At 42.7% G+C, this 14,101-nt stretch overlaps 1 protein-coding gene across 1 annotated transcript in view; it reads left to right on the plus strand.

Moving 5' to 3' along the window:
* LOC138974383 (prion-like-(Q/N-rich) domain-bearing protein 25) overlaps positions 1 to 14,101 on the plus strand; it is a 152,771-nt gene that overhangs the window by 25,104 nt on the left and 113,566 nt on the right. The window contains exons 2-3 of the mRNA XM_070347100.1: positions 4,143 to 4,223; positions 7,640 to 7,780. Of these exons, the coding sequence (XP_070203201.1) occupies positions 7,726 to 7,780 (55 nt within the window). The 5' untranslated portion in view covers positions 4,143 to 4,223; positions 7,640 to 7,725. The remainder of the gene's footprint in view (positions 1 to 4,142; positions 4,224 to 7,639; positions 7,781 to 14,101) is intronic.

Genomic DNA, 14,101 nt, shown 5'->3' on the forward strand with positions numbered 1-14,101 from the left:
AATAGAAAAGAAAGGCATACGTATGTAAATGCATAGCTGTCCAAAAATACTTTGTGTCACTCGTAACCGAGACACAGTGAGAGTTACATGTCTTGCGTTACGATTGACGCAAGAAGATCCCCGAGTGGCCTTCTCGAAAAATATTTCACAACCAAACCAAGAACAAGTCGCGTAAGGCGAAAATACAACATTTAGTCAGGCAGCTGTCGAACTCACAGAATGAAACTGAACGCAATGCAATTTTTCAGCAAGACCGTATACTCGTAGCATCGTCCATGTACCCTCACGGGGTTTTATTGGAATAAAACTTGACTTTACTTGACTTGTCAGTCCACCGCTCATGACAAAGGCAGGGAAATTGACAAGAAGAGCGGGGTAGTAGTTGCGCTAAGAAGGATAGCACGCTTTTCTGTACCACTCTTCGTTTGAACTTTCTGAGCGTGTTTTTAATCCAAACATATCATATCTATATGTTTTTGGAATCAGGAACCAACAAGGATTAAGATGAAAGTGTTTTTAAATTGATTTCGACAATTTAATTTTGATTATAATTTTTATATTTTTAATTTTCAGAGCTTGTTTTTAATCTAAATATAACATATTTATATGTTTTTAGAATCAGAAAATGATGAAGAATAAGATGAACGTAAATTTGGATCGTTTTATAAAAAAAATGTTGTTTTTACAATTTTCAGATTTTTAATGACCAAAGTCATTAATTAATTGTTAAGCCACCAAGCTGAAATGCAATACCGAAGTCCGGCCTTCGTCGAAGATTGCTTGGCCAAAATTTCAATTAATTTGATTAAAAAATGAGGGTGTGACAGTGCCGCCTCAACTTTTACAAAAATCCGGATATGACGTCATCAAAGGTTTTTATCGAAAAAAATAAAAAAAATATTCTGGGATATCATTCCCAGGAACTTTCATGTAAAATTTCATAAAGATCGGTCCAGCAGTTTGGTTTGAATCGCTCTACACGCACGCACACACACACGCACACACGCACACACTCACACACACACATACACCACGACCCTCGTTTCGATTCCCCCTCTATGTTAAAACATATAGTCAAAACTTGACTAAATGTAAAAACAAGTCCGAAAACTCATACATTACTTGCTAATCCAAGCGGAACCATTGTTTGCTGTTCAGTCGATCGTAACAAAGACATCACAGAATATGGATCGATCGTAACGAAGACCCAAACTGTCCCTGTGTCTTAATTCAGCTTCAACGAACTTTTTCAGTCCAGACAAATGCTTAAAATATGAAAGGAAGAATCACCCAGAACATATTCTTTGCTACTAGCTATAACACAGCGAATAAGTAAAAAACTTGAAGAATTTTGAGTCGATCGTAACTTTATGTCGATCGTAACGCTCATCAAACAGGAGACATGAAACGAAAACTTACCTTCCCTGCGAAAGTCGGCCATCCGTGTAGCAAAATGGAGTCCAACTGCGTGCGTGTAACGTTTTTGCTATTTATAACAGCAGCCCCGATACTTCCGCGGTCATTTAAAATAAGTTATTGAATATTGAGCGATCGTAACAAAAAGACATGAAAATTGCATTCAACCTAAAAACTTCTCAAAACTACTTAAAATACTTTTATTTTAAATCAATTGTTTGCAAATCAAATAAAACTTTTTATTTACTGCTGCTTACAACTTTCGGTTGCGATAATGAAGTTCGTAGATTCGAAAATCGAGGGACGTATCGTGAGTTCGCTGGAGACACAGGGAGTTACGATCGCTATGGACGTTTTTGACGTCAAATATTTTGCCAATAAACATCTTTTTTTTCGTAGACATCATCTTTTCGTGGTAATTTAGGGTACATTTATCAATATTATGGGCACTGTTTCTAACTTGCCGACGGAGATTTCTGGACCGCGGACGAACAAAACACCATGTACGGAATGTCCCACTTTTAAGTCGCCGGATTTGCTCGCTTCGGCTAACATTTTTATTTTTTTCATGTAGGTGTAATGCATGCAAGCTTCTGAAACTGTCTTTGCTATGTCTTTAACATACATGCTTTCAAGCTGTTCAGTGCTTTTTTGCGATTGAAAGTGCGGTTGATGAACAGTAATGCATGAACATGTCGGCTCTTTCGGCAGACCACGTTTTGGCACAGGCTCATATATATACCAAAGTAACAAACTACATGTCCCTGAAGTTATTTCCTATAACTCCGATACATATATTACAAATAAAGACTCACCGCATCTCGGCCGCATGTACAAGACAAATCATTATGCCCTTCCCCAGTCCGGTCTCTGAAACCGAACCTACAGCTGCTGTAGCTGGATTCGCTGCTTGGAACGCAAGCCTTCACCGAATGAAGTATTATTCCCCAGTTTCTAAATTCATATATCAAATGAAGACAGTTCACAACATTTACAACGTAAACCACGAAAAACACGAGAAAAACCATATAGCGCACACACAGGCAGTAAAGCCCAAACACCAACACAGGTGCTTGCAATCGGTCTTTCCTACATACAACAGGCGCTTGTGACAACAAGGTAAATAAGACTTTAGAAAAGTGACATGTACTGATGTAGGACGCCGGGCGCTGTGCCTCGCTCTTAACTCCAAAGCGCTCTATAATGCCACGGTCTGTTTCTGAAGCAAATCAAACACGAAGTGGACAACTGCGTTCGTCTGGGAAAATGTGACAATGTTGCTGACAGCTAGGTGCCATTGTTTAATTTGAAACGTTGAACTTCCGGCGGAAAGGAAGTCAGACAAACAAAATACATTCGTGTCACGCACAACTATTGGTAATTCTGGATGAGTCCATCTCTCGACAGAGGGGGTCTCGCATGCTCCAACATTATAATGAGCCAGTACAACATTCTGCAGAAAAAGTGTAAACAGGTTTTCTGCAGTAAAACAACAGCACCGTTTTACTGCAGCATTCTTGATTTCAATTTTACTGCAGCATTCTTGATTTCAATTTTACTGCAGTAAAATGTTTTGCTCCAGAAAAACCCGTTGCTTCCGCGAAAGATGACATTATGCAGAAATCCTGCAGAAAAGACAGTTTTTCTCCAGCATTTCTGTTTTCCTGCAGAATAACTGAATAATGCCAAAATGCTGAAGAAAAAGTGTAAATAGTTTTTCTGCAGTAAAACAACATCACCGTTTTACTGCAGCATTCTTGATTTCAATTTTACTGCAGTAAAACTGTTTTACTGCAGAAAAAAACCCGTTGCTCTCGCGAAAGATGACATTATGCAGAAATGCTGCAGAAAAGACAGTTTTTCTCCAGCATTTTGTTTTTTCTGCAGAATAACTGAATAATGTCATAATCCGCCAAGAGCCAGTACAAAATGCTGCAGAAAAAAATAAAAACAGGTTTTCTGCAGTAAAACAACAGCACCGTTTTACTGCAGCATTCTCGATTTCAAATTTACTGCAGTAAAATTATTTGCTGCAGAAAAACAACGCTGCTTCGGCGAAAGATGACATTATCCAGAAATGCTGCAGAAAAGACAGTTTTTCTCCAGCATTTTGTTTTTTCTGCAGAATAATTGAATAATGTCATTATCCGCCAAGGATAGTTCTTTCCCACAAACACATCAAAGATTTTTCTTCGACGTACTAGCTGCTTATGCATCATATTTTTCTCTCTCAATTCTCTCTCTGTCTCTGTCTCTGTCTGTCTGTCTGTCTGTCTGTCTGTATGTCTGTCTGTCTGTCTGTCTCTCTCTCCCTCCGTCGCTCTCTCTCACTCCGTCGCTCTTTCACTCTCTAATTCTTTCCCTCGAAGAAACTCAACAACATGCACTTACAAAGATAAAGATGTGTGTGTGTGTGTGTGTGTGTGTGTGTGTGTGTGTGTTTGTGTGTGTGTGTGTGTGTGTGTGTATGTGTGTGTGTGTGTGTAGATATGTGCCGTTCGGCGAAAGGAAAACGGGCGTATTTTATCGTGCATCAAATCGCTTGACTGAATGGTTAATGACGCTTCAGCGTTCTTTTTTTTTTTTTTTTTTTTTTTTTTTTTTGCTTCAGCGTTCTTGTTTTCTCTCAATTTGTGGAGGGTGTTAAGTTTGAGGTCAGTGATGGTGGTGAGCCAGTGAGTGATTGGACTGTTTAGTGAGCTATACTAAATACACCTGTGTTTCAGAATACGACCTCAAACATGAGTGCAATAGCACGTCACAATGTACTTCAACTGCAGTGTGTGATACCTGGACGCATACATGTCGTGAGTACCCCGTCACCACTTCCTGCAGAGAGAGAGAGAGAGAGAGAGAGAGAGAGAGAGAGAGAGAGAGAGAGAGAGAGAGAGAGAGAGAGAGAGAGAGAGAGAGAGAGAGAGAGAGAGAGAGAGAGAGAGATATATATATACTCAGAGGCAGACAGACAGATCGAGAGACAACAAGTTACCACTTACTGCACTGGGAGAGAGAATTGTACGGTGACAGTTAGAGAGAGGGGGAGAGAGATCGACTACTAAATGTGCATTCGTTTATAATAACTTAAGCCGGTTGTACAGATATTTTCTATTTGAATAGATTTCACTCTCAGACGTGCTGAAAAAAAAAATGCGTCTGCTCTCATCAGATAACAGCTGCATCGAAGCAAACACTTATATTTTGCAAGTGTATAAGCCAGTACCTCGGTCAGAATAGCAAGTTAAACGTTATCGTGTTTTCAGAGTAGTGAAAGGGTCGGATACCTTAACAAGTAGAAGTATTCTACACAGATTCGGGAAAGTGTCGCTGTGTTGTTCAGTCGCCAGAGGGCAGATAACTGTATAGACACACTAACACGTGCGAAGAATTTTTGTCTGCTCTCTATATCGTCAAAAAACAGCTGCATCGAAGCAAAAACTTACATGTCCCAAAAGGGCCCGAAACTTTGAAATATGCACTTTTGTGCTGCACAAACCTTTTCTATTTCCACAAAAGACTCAGTTGTGTGTAACATAACTTTTGCTAGTAAACGCATGTGGACAATAGCGAGTTGTTGCAGTTTGCGGCTGCACTCTACCGAGGAATTATTTTCGGGCATACAGTGGTGACTTTTCTGTGTGAATATCAGGCTGGTAAAATCAACACAACACGGTGAACCGACGTCACAGTGAACCAACAACCACGTGGCCACTACTTGACACCATGCAGCTTGTCTTGGTAAAGCCTGTCCTTAACTGGGCCAAGTCGACTAAGCGAAGTATACTACGCGAAGCTGGCCGCATGGAGCTTTAGCACTGAGTTTTTAGCAAAAAGACTACGCGAAGCTGGCCGCATGGAGCTTTAGCACTGAGTTTTCGGTAACAGGACTTCGCGAAGCTGGCCGCATGGAGCTTTAGCACTGAGTTTTCGGTAACAAGACTTCGCGAAGTTGGCCGCATGGAGCTTTAGCACTGAGTTTTCGGTAACAAGACTTCGCGAAGCTGGCCGCATGGAGCTTTAGTGTGATAGGGTGGAGTGGAAGGGGGTGAAATAGGCCAGGAAGCATAAAAGAGACGCCAAGACAGAGGTTGCGATAACGTGACTTTTATTTAACGTACACCAGAAGCAAACACCAGAAAGTTAACACCAGAAAGTTAACACCAGAAAGTTAACACCAGAAAGTTAACACCAGAAAGCAGTGTCTGATGACACATGAAAAGAAAAGAAAACATAATATAAGTACATGGCATAACAAGTAAAACGCACCATTCATACCAATTAATGCATCCTAACCATACATACATTTCACAATAAACCTATGAATGTATGACTGTATCATTTGTCAAAATAATCATGACAAATATAGACAAGTAACAATACAGCCAAAATCCTGCAGACACAGCATTCTCTGAAAGAGAATCCACAGTGAGTTAAACAACTCCACAACAGCTAATGTCAAGGGAAGTAACCAACATCTTCCCTTAGGCCTAAGCCTTGCATTGGAAAATGCTCTACATAAATTAACCAACTGCATGAACCGCAACTGCAAAATAATTGTTATTATTAAGTATGTTCATCGCCATGAAGACACATCTTCATCGAGTTGAATAATAACGACAAGAATAAGAAAGATAACTCATGATACGAGTTCATTACCCAAAATATATATGTCAACCATAATTCCCGTTCATCAATTGTAGGGGTTTCTGCGCCTAAATCGTAAATAGGTAGCTTTACGGGCCAATGGCACTGAGGGCTTAACTTTGGGCTTTTAACCGACTACTGCTCAGACTTTACTGATCTCCAGAAATAATATGTGATAACATGGGGAAAAATGGCAACGATACACATGGGTTACGATACACGCGCGAGTCTTTAATTCACAAGACTCTAAAACAACTTTAGAACAACTGGTCATCAAATATTAGAAGTTATTAATGCTCAATTTCAGCGTCAAATCATGAAAGTGATTAGAAACTGATCTAGAAAACACATCTCTCTGATAGATCAAAATGGCGTCAACATGTACATATATACAAACATCATAGAATCAAATGAAACATAAGAATAGAGCACAAGGAAAGAATACAGCATAAGGAATGAATAAAGCATTTAGTTACTTACAGATTCTCCCCAGTGAGCACACTCAGTGAAACGTAAACACAAGAGCACAGGTATCGGAATTTAACACCACACGTCGACCGATTACAACTTCGCGACAAATTTGGTCAGCACTTCGACCGTTCACGTCAACCGACACATATGAGCAGCACACAGCTCAGTATCCCAAATCGCGTTCTCTGCTCTAGCCTAAATGCTCAGTCTTTTAAAGGCTGGCCACTTCCGATTCCCAATAGCCAATAGGAAAGGGTACCCGGTGTCAGACAACGGGGGGCGTTCTACTTAAGATTGCCTGCCAAATGAAAGGGATCGTTAAAGAGGCAGAAATCGTTACAGAGGTGTCACGCACAGGAAATATTACGCACACCGGATAAGGCTCATTATATTACAACCAGTTACAAAGAAGGGGGAGAGGGGTAAGAGACTAAAACCTCCAAGCTACCTGGCATCTTCTATAATGTACCCTGTCAAAAGAAATGACACCCACTTGACAAAACGCCGTCCAACGATACCCAGACAGTCTGGCGGCACATTACATAACGACCACCTAAATCTGGGATAAGAGGTTAGAAAGGAATCCGGTCAAGAGTCTTCCCTACGATAGTAAACACACAATACTCCTAGCGGGAGACACAACTTGGGTCAGGGGAAGATAATAGACAGGGGAGGCAACTGGGTCGGGCAGGAGATAATTACACACAAAAAGACTAGGCACGCCACTTGGCTACATTAGCACTGAGTTTTCGGTAACAAGACTTCGCGAAGTCGACTTCGGGCTCACTTAAGGACAGGCTTTAGCCCCGCACAAATAAATCTTCAATTACAACAACAACAATCTTTGTTTTAATAATGTTCCTGAGATGTTAGTAACATTTGGAATTTGATATTCACGTTTATATTCAAAACCTTGGACATTTCCTTAACATATTGTATTTTTTATCAATCTGGTACCTTTATTTCTTTATTTATTGAATGTTTGTCAATCTCCTACCTTTGATTATTTCTTGTTTATTAAACTGTTGCATGTATTGTACTAACCTGGTTACTGGCGTGTCTGCTTTTTATTTGAATGTAATTATAGATTGTTTGTCAATCTGTTGGACAGATACCAAAAAGGGCGAATCTTGCTTGAGCAGTGGGAGTCAGTGTCAGTCAGGGGCAACCTGCGTGCCTCGAAGTGGTGGTGATGGGATGGTGTGTCAATGTACGGTTCAATCGAATGTCAACAAGGCGTCAGCCGAGTGTGGTATGTGCTTCATAGGGGCGATCTGCATGCCTCAAAGAACAATCCTCCATTTAGAACTTAAGTGTTTGGCAACCAGCGAGAGAATGTCCAGTAATTCAAAACACCGTACACGGATTTTAGGCTGGTTTTTATTAAGGCTGGAGTATACATCTGAGGCCATATTTCAAAGTGGTTAGGCAGTGTTAAAGGTTTGTTTTTATGTTAGTTCAGTGTTTTGTTTATCAGGAAAAAAAAATGAATATCTACTCTAGAGCTTGTCGCGCACAATTTTGAGATAACGACTGAAGTTTGAGCATAGGTATGAGATTTTTTCACGCAAACCCTACTGAATAATTTGTGATATTGTATTGTGAATATGTAAACACAAAAGCAATCGGATGATCACAAACTGAAGAAGAGAAATAGGGAAGCAAAATAGAACATCAAACATAGTGATTTTACAGGTTAATTTGGAAAAAAAACCTTATGATTAACTTCTGTATCCATTTTTGAAGCCCAATTTGAAGCATGGAACACAGTCAAACATAAATTTAAAGTGGTTACAGTGTTCAGAAATAGTATTAAATAACAAGTTGAGTTATCCCTCTTCACAAATTTTAAAAGAAATACACCTCTTGTCGCGCAAAATTTTGAACTGTGATGCTTTTACTACCCCCACCCCCTACTCATTTTTCAGAAAAGAGTGCATATTATCTTCCAAATAGACAAGCAAGGTAGTCAGATGATCAAAACTTAAGAACAGAAATAGGGAAGCAAAATAGATTTAACTGGTGAATTCAGAAAAAAAAAAAAACGTTTTTTACTCATTTTATAAGTTTAATTTAAAGCTTGGAAGACAGAAAAAAATAAACTAAAAGTGCTAAAGTGGTTACAGTGTTCAGAAATAGTGTTAGTTACCAAGTTGCGTTATCCCTCTTCATCACAGTTAAAAGAAACACACCTCTTGTTGCGCAAAATCTTGAACTTTGATGCTTTTACTACCCCCACCCCCTACTCATTTTTCAGAAAAGAGTACATATTATCTTCCAAATAGAAAAGCAAGGTAGTCAGGTGATCAAAAACTTTAGAACAGAAATAGGGAAGCAAAATAGAACATCCAACATAGTAATTTAACTAAAATCTAAACAACGAAGTGACTGTGGTAAGATGAACAAAGTTAAAAAAAACAAAAGATTACTGTACTCACCGATACAAAGACGACACAAGACGATTACGAATTTTCGCTTCCGGAAGCTTCATCAGGAAAAAAACCCACAAAAGACAACAAAAAGCAGACGCAATACGGAACGAACAGGGTATGGAAGAAAATGGAGGGGAAACACGCAAAAAGGGGAAGGAACTCTAGGAACGGAAATGAATGAAAAGGGAGAGAAGTGGTTGGATGATGTCATGGGCACAGGCATACAGACTAAAAGAACAACACTCATTAAGGGGGGGGGGGGGGGAAGGGGAGACAGGGGGAGAAAAAAATAAAAAATAAAAAAAATAAAAAGAGAGGAAAAACACATGCACGCGCGCACACACACACACACACACACACACAAACAAACACACACACACACACACACACACACACACACACACACACACACACACACACACACACACACACACACACACACACACACACAAAACCAACGGTGTTTTGCGGACTATATGCAATCTATACTAGTCAATCACCTTGGGCGGCAGCTGATCTAAGTAACCTAAGTAAGCAGTGCTTTTCCAGTCCCCCATCACCTTGACGATTTTATCCGGCACGCCACAACTCAACGCCCACGCGGCGCCGCCCCGCCGGAAACTTTGACTAGAGAAAATCCCCTCCAGCAACAGCAGCAGGTACACGCAGTTTCTTATTGAAATCAGATCCTTTGATCGGAAAAAACCTGCGCCTTGGGGCCCATCGGTCCCAAAACATGAAACATATCAGTCACTGCGGACACTGGGCATAAAGGATGTGAAAGCATTGCAGGAAGCTTTATTTCCACGGAGCGTTCTTTACGCTGAATTGTCTTACTCCATTGAAAAGTTATTGATACACTGTCCGTCTCCAAAATCACCACGCGATCTCGTGTAAGCTCCTTATCGGGATCAAAATTCCCGTTGTCCTGGAACAAGTTCGATTTTCGGAGAACTCCACAAAGAAAAACACCAAACACGCCGCCCAAAAACACAATGTCTTGTTTACAATGTTTCATAAACATTATTCGCATCCTTCATCTGGAAAGAAGGAACACAAGGGCTTGGTCAGACATATGATCACACAGGTTCACGTTGGGGGGTCTCCCCCGGTGCCAGAAAGTCAACAGCCGCACTAACTCTTCGCGCCGCCTAGGCTCGTGAAGACGTGAAATAGTGTCAGCCATAATGTTTACACAACCGGCCACATGCACCGCCGCAATGCTACAGTTTACTTTAGCACATTCCCATGCCATTTTCCGAAGTAAGCTGTTGACATACTTATTAGTAGATCTGCCCTTATTGATAATTGATTTTGTCACAGTACTATCAGTATGCACAATCACTTCTTGTCCGCACCACATCGGTGCCCATCGTGTCACAGCTTGTAACACAGCACATACTTCTTTAAAGTTTATGTGTAAATTGTTCGCTGCCGGCATGTCTTTTTTAAAATAGGTGTACTGCCAGTCGCCCTGCCAAAAGGCACCTGCTGCAATATTACATGCGTCCACATGGACATGCTGTTTTGCATTGTGGAAATAATACACTGTTCCATTAAATACATGCATAAAAGAAAGCCACCATTGCACATCTTTCTGGAATTCGCTAGAAAGCTTTGCTTTGTGCCGCTGCTGCTGAAGGGGTTTTATTGTGTCCAGTATCCGCCGCAGAAAGAATGTTCCTACTCTGACAGCTTGACAGGCACAATTAAGAGAACCCGCGATGCTTTGAAGCTGAGTTTTTGTCGCGCGCTTCTTTCCTCGAAATTGCAGTAGTCGCCGCCGCAGTTGCTGCAGTTTGCCACTTCCAAGTGACAGAGTGTTGTTCCGCGTGTCGATGTCGACTCCAAGAAATGTGATACGTTGGGTGGGCCCCACCACCTTCTTCCAGCAAATGTTGAAGCCTAGTTCCCTCAATAATCTAATCAAAGAAAATAACATGTCGTTGCACTCCTCTTTTGTTGCTGCTACTAAAAGAAAATCATCTATGTATGCTAACACACCAGGCATGCCTCTCCTGGCCATGCACCTGCGAATTGACTGTGAAAGTCTATGGAAATGTGACGGTCCTACATTGCTACCAAATGGAAGTCGACTGTCAAACAAATAAGTCGGTGTCTTTTTACCTTTGAAATGCCACTTGAGTCCCGTTACACAATAATCATCCGGACTGATGCACACTGAGCGATATGCGGACTGCAAGTCGACTTTAGCACACCAATAATCTGTCTTCGCTAAGGCGCACGCATCAGAGACTGTTTGAAACTTCACCGACTCAGGGATGGAGTAATCGTTCATTGCCCTACCTGTTGGTTTGCTGGCATCATGAATTAGCCTAACGCTACCATCTTCTTTGGGGATCGCGGCTAGTGCGCTTACGACCGTTGGCTTCTTACTTGCCACTATATAATTTCCTGTTGCTATTCGATCTAACAGTTCTTGTTCTACCACGTCGCGATGATCGTACGCTGATTTATGATTGCTTTGTTCTGCTGCTAACACACATGTTTTATGTTTTGCTGTTACCCGAAAACCGTGCTGTATACTGTTTAACAAAAATTCTCTGTCACAATCGCCCTCTAGCACTGAGTGCCACATTTGAGATTTTGCACTAATAGATGCATGATTTCCTAAAAACGCACAGTCATGAGGATCTAATTGAGGGAACGGGCTGGAATAGGTCGGGCCTACCGTTGCGTTGTCAGTTCGCTGCGCTGTATCCTAGACACTGGTGTTTGCTGTCGCCTGGTGGTCTTTGCCGGGGTGCTCCTTTCCACACGTGTCACACACGTGTTCGAACCTGCAGCGGGACCCGTAGAGGCATGTGCCTTTGTGTGTGTACTGCAGGCACACCTCCTTCCCACTGGGTCCCACAGGTCGTCGAATATCGCCGCCGCTTCCCGTCGTGGCCTTGCCGCTTTTGTTGCCAGGAACTTGTTGGGCACGCTCACAGAGAATTACTGTGGACAGGTGGGGGTTAGGGGTTCCCCAAGCAAACCCGCTGGTAGACTGGCGCTTCCTGTACTCGTCATCGTAAAGGAGCACCGACTGCCAGGAGAATCTTGCGCCGAGCTCGCCCACCATCTCTGTATAACAGAGGTAAGCTTCGTGGTCGAAGTCCACGGTGTTCATGAGTTTTGCCATTATTTTAGCATTTGCCACGATCCAGTGGCAGGGGGATACTTTCTCCAACTTTGGTTTGTTGGCCAGCTTGAGCGTGACACCTCCCCGAGTGTCACCTCTTCCTCCACCGCCATAGAAGCCGGTACGAAGTCAACAATTCGTAAATAAGTCTCACCTGGTGAAGCAGACTGTATGGCCATGTTGCCAAGAAGACCCTGGAGCGGTGCCACTTGGTCGGCAGCACGCAACGGCCCTCCCCCGTACTTCTGTTGCAGGTCTGCCACTGCCGCTTTTAATTCCACTATGTGGCCTCGTTTTAACTTAAGGCTTTCCAGGTCCTTTTCTCCTGCATATTTCAAGGCACTGAGGCTTGTGAACTCCTCTTTTTACAGAACCTCAAATACAGGTTGGGGCAGATTTTTTGCCCAAGAAGTAAAATTGAACTCCATAGTCAGTTTTGCAGAACTGAAAAAGTCGCTGAACTTGCTTGCTGGCCGCTGCGCTGCCACTAATGACTTCGGTCCTCGCTCTCTCTCGCTCTCTCTCGGACTCCCTTATCTGTTACCATTGTTTCATTCCAGATGCTCTCCTTCACTCATCAACTCCCCCCTGCCCTCCAACCCTTTTCCATTCCCCGCATTCGTTCCCACGGGACTCTGCTATCACTTCCTCCTGCATTACCTCTACACCTCCTCCCCCCCCCCCCCTCCATTTTGCTGCATATCTGTCTCGTTTGAATAGAGTTTATGGTCGCTGACCGCTCCCTCTAAACTCACACATAAACACACACAGAAAGAAACACACACAACACACACACACAAATACAAATGCACTCACACACGTACCGTAAATCCACAGTATGTTTGGGGAATACAAGTACATCACATTTTCGCATTCAAACCGTCGCGTCAGGTGTGGATGTGCCCAGGGATAAAATGAAATTCGACTCTACTTGTTTTCTGCCTGTGGAGGTGCTGTACATTTGCCAGACACCTTTCACGCGTGCATCCAGGGAGGTGTGGTTGCTGCTGTTGAAGTGTTGGGCAACAGACCTACAGCGGCGATGCCGAATTACTGCCAGATGTTCGGTGAAGCGGGTAGAGAGGGTTCTTTCGGTCTCACCAATGTAGAGTACTTTGGAGCATTTGAGACAGGATATGGCATAGATGAGGTTGCGGCGTGTGCAAGAGAACGTGCGTTTAATTTTGAAATCTTATTGGGGGCCGGTCAGAGTGGTAGAATGGGGGCAGGTGTGGCAACGAGGGTTATGGCATGCGTGTGTGCCGGGTTGTAGGGGAACTGGCGAACGAAGAGAGGATCGAACCAGGGAATCTCTATGGTTGCAGTCCCGTCGGGAGGCTAACAAGGGTGGTAGGCTAAAAGTGTCACCAACAGAGGGGCTGGACTTCAGGATGAACCAATTAGTTTTCAGAATGTGGCGAACAGGTAGGTTGTGGGGATGGTGGGTCAGAACTGCCACAGGTCTGTCTGATCTGTCTGAGGTGGATGATGGCTGCAGAGCTTCCTGTCTCGGTATACGACGAACTTTATTTAAGGCCACATTCAAGAGGCTGGATGGGTAGTCACGTTGAAGGAAGAAATCAGACATTTCTGCTGCTTTCTCTTCAAAGTCATCTGTGTCAGAACAGATGCGGCGCAGTCTGAGAAACTGGGAAAATGGAATGCTCCGGATGGTGGAAGAAGGGTGAGAGGAATGGAAAGTAAGGTAGGTGTGAGCATCAGTGTCTTTGTAATGAACACTGGTGGACAGAATGCCGTCAGACAGGGAAATGTTCAGATCCAGAAAGACGACTGCGGAAGGAGAGATATCAAAGGTGAATTTGATGGAGGGATGGTAGTTGCTGACAAAATGTATGTAATCAGTGAGGTCAGACAACGAGAGAGAGGTGGCACCGAGGCAATCATCGATGTAGCGTTTGCACAGTTCAGGCTGAGGTCCAGTGTAAGTGGAACGAATCTGGGATTCCAGGTGGCCCATGAATAGGCAGGCATAGGA

The sequence above is a fragment of the Littorina saxatilis genome, linkage group LG8 (genome assembly GCF_037325665.1).
Source record: "Littorina saxatilis isolate snail1 linkage group LG8, US_GU_Lsax_2.0, whole genome shotgun sequence".
Lineage (NCBI taxonomy): Eukaryota > Metazoa > Mollusca > Gastropoda > Littorinimorpha > Littorinidae > Littorina > Littorina saxatilis.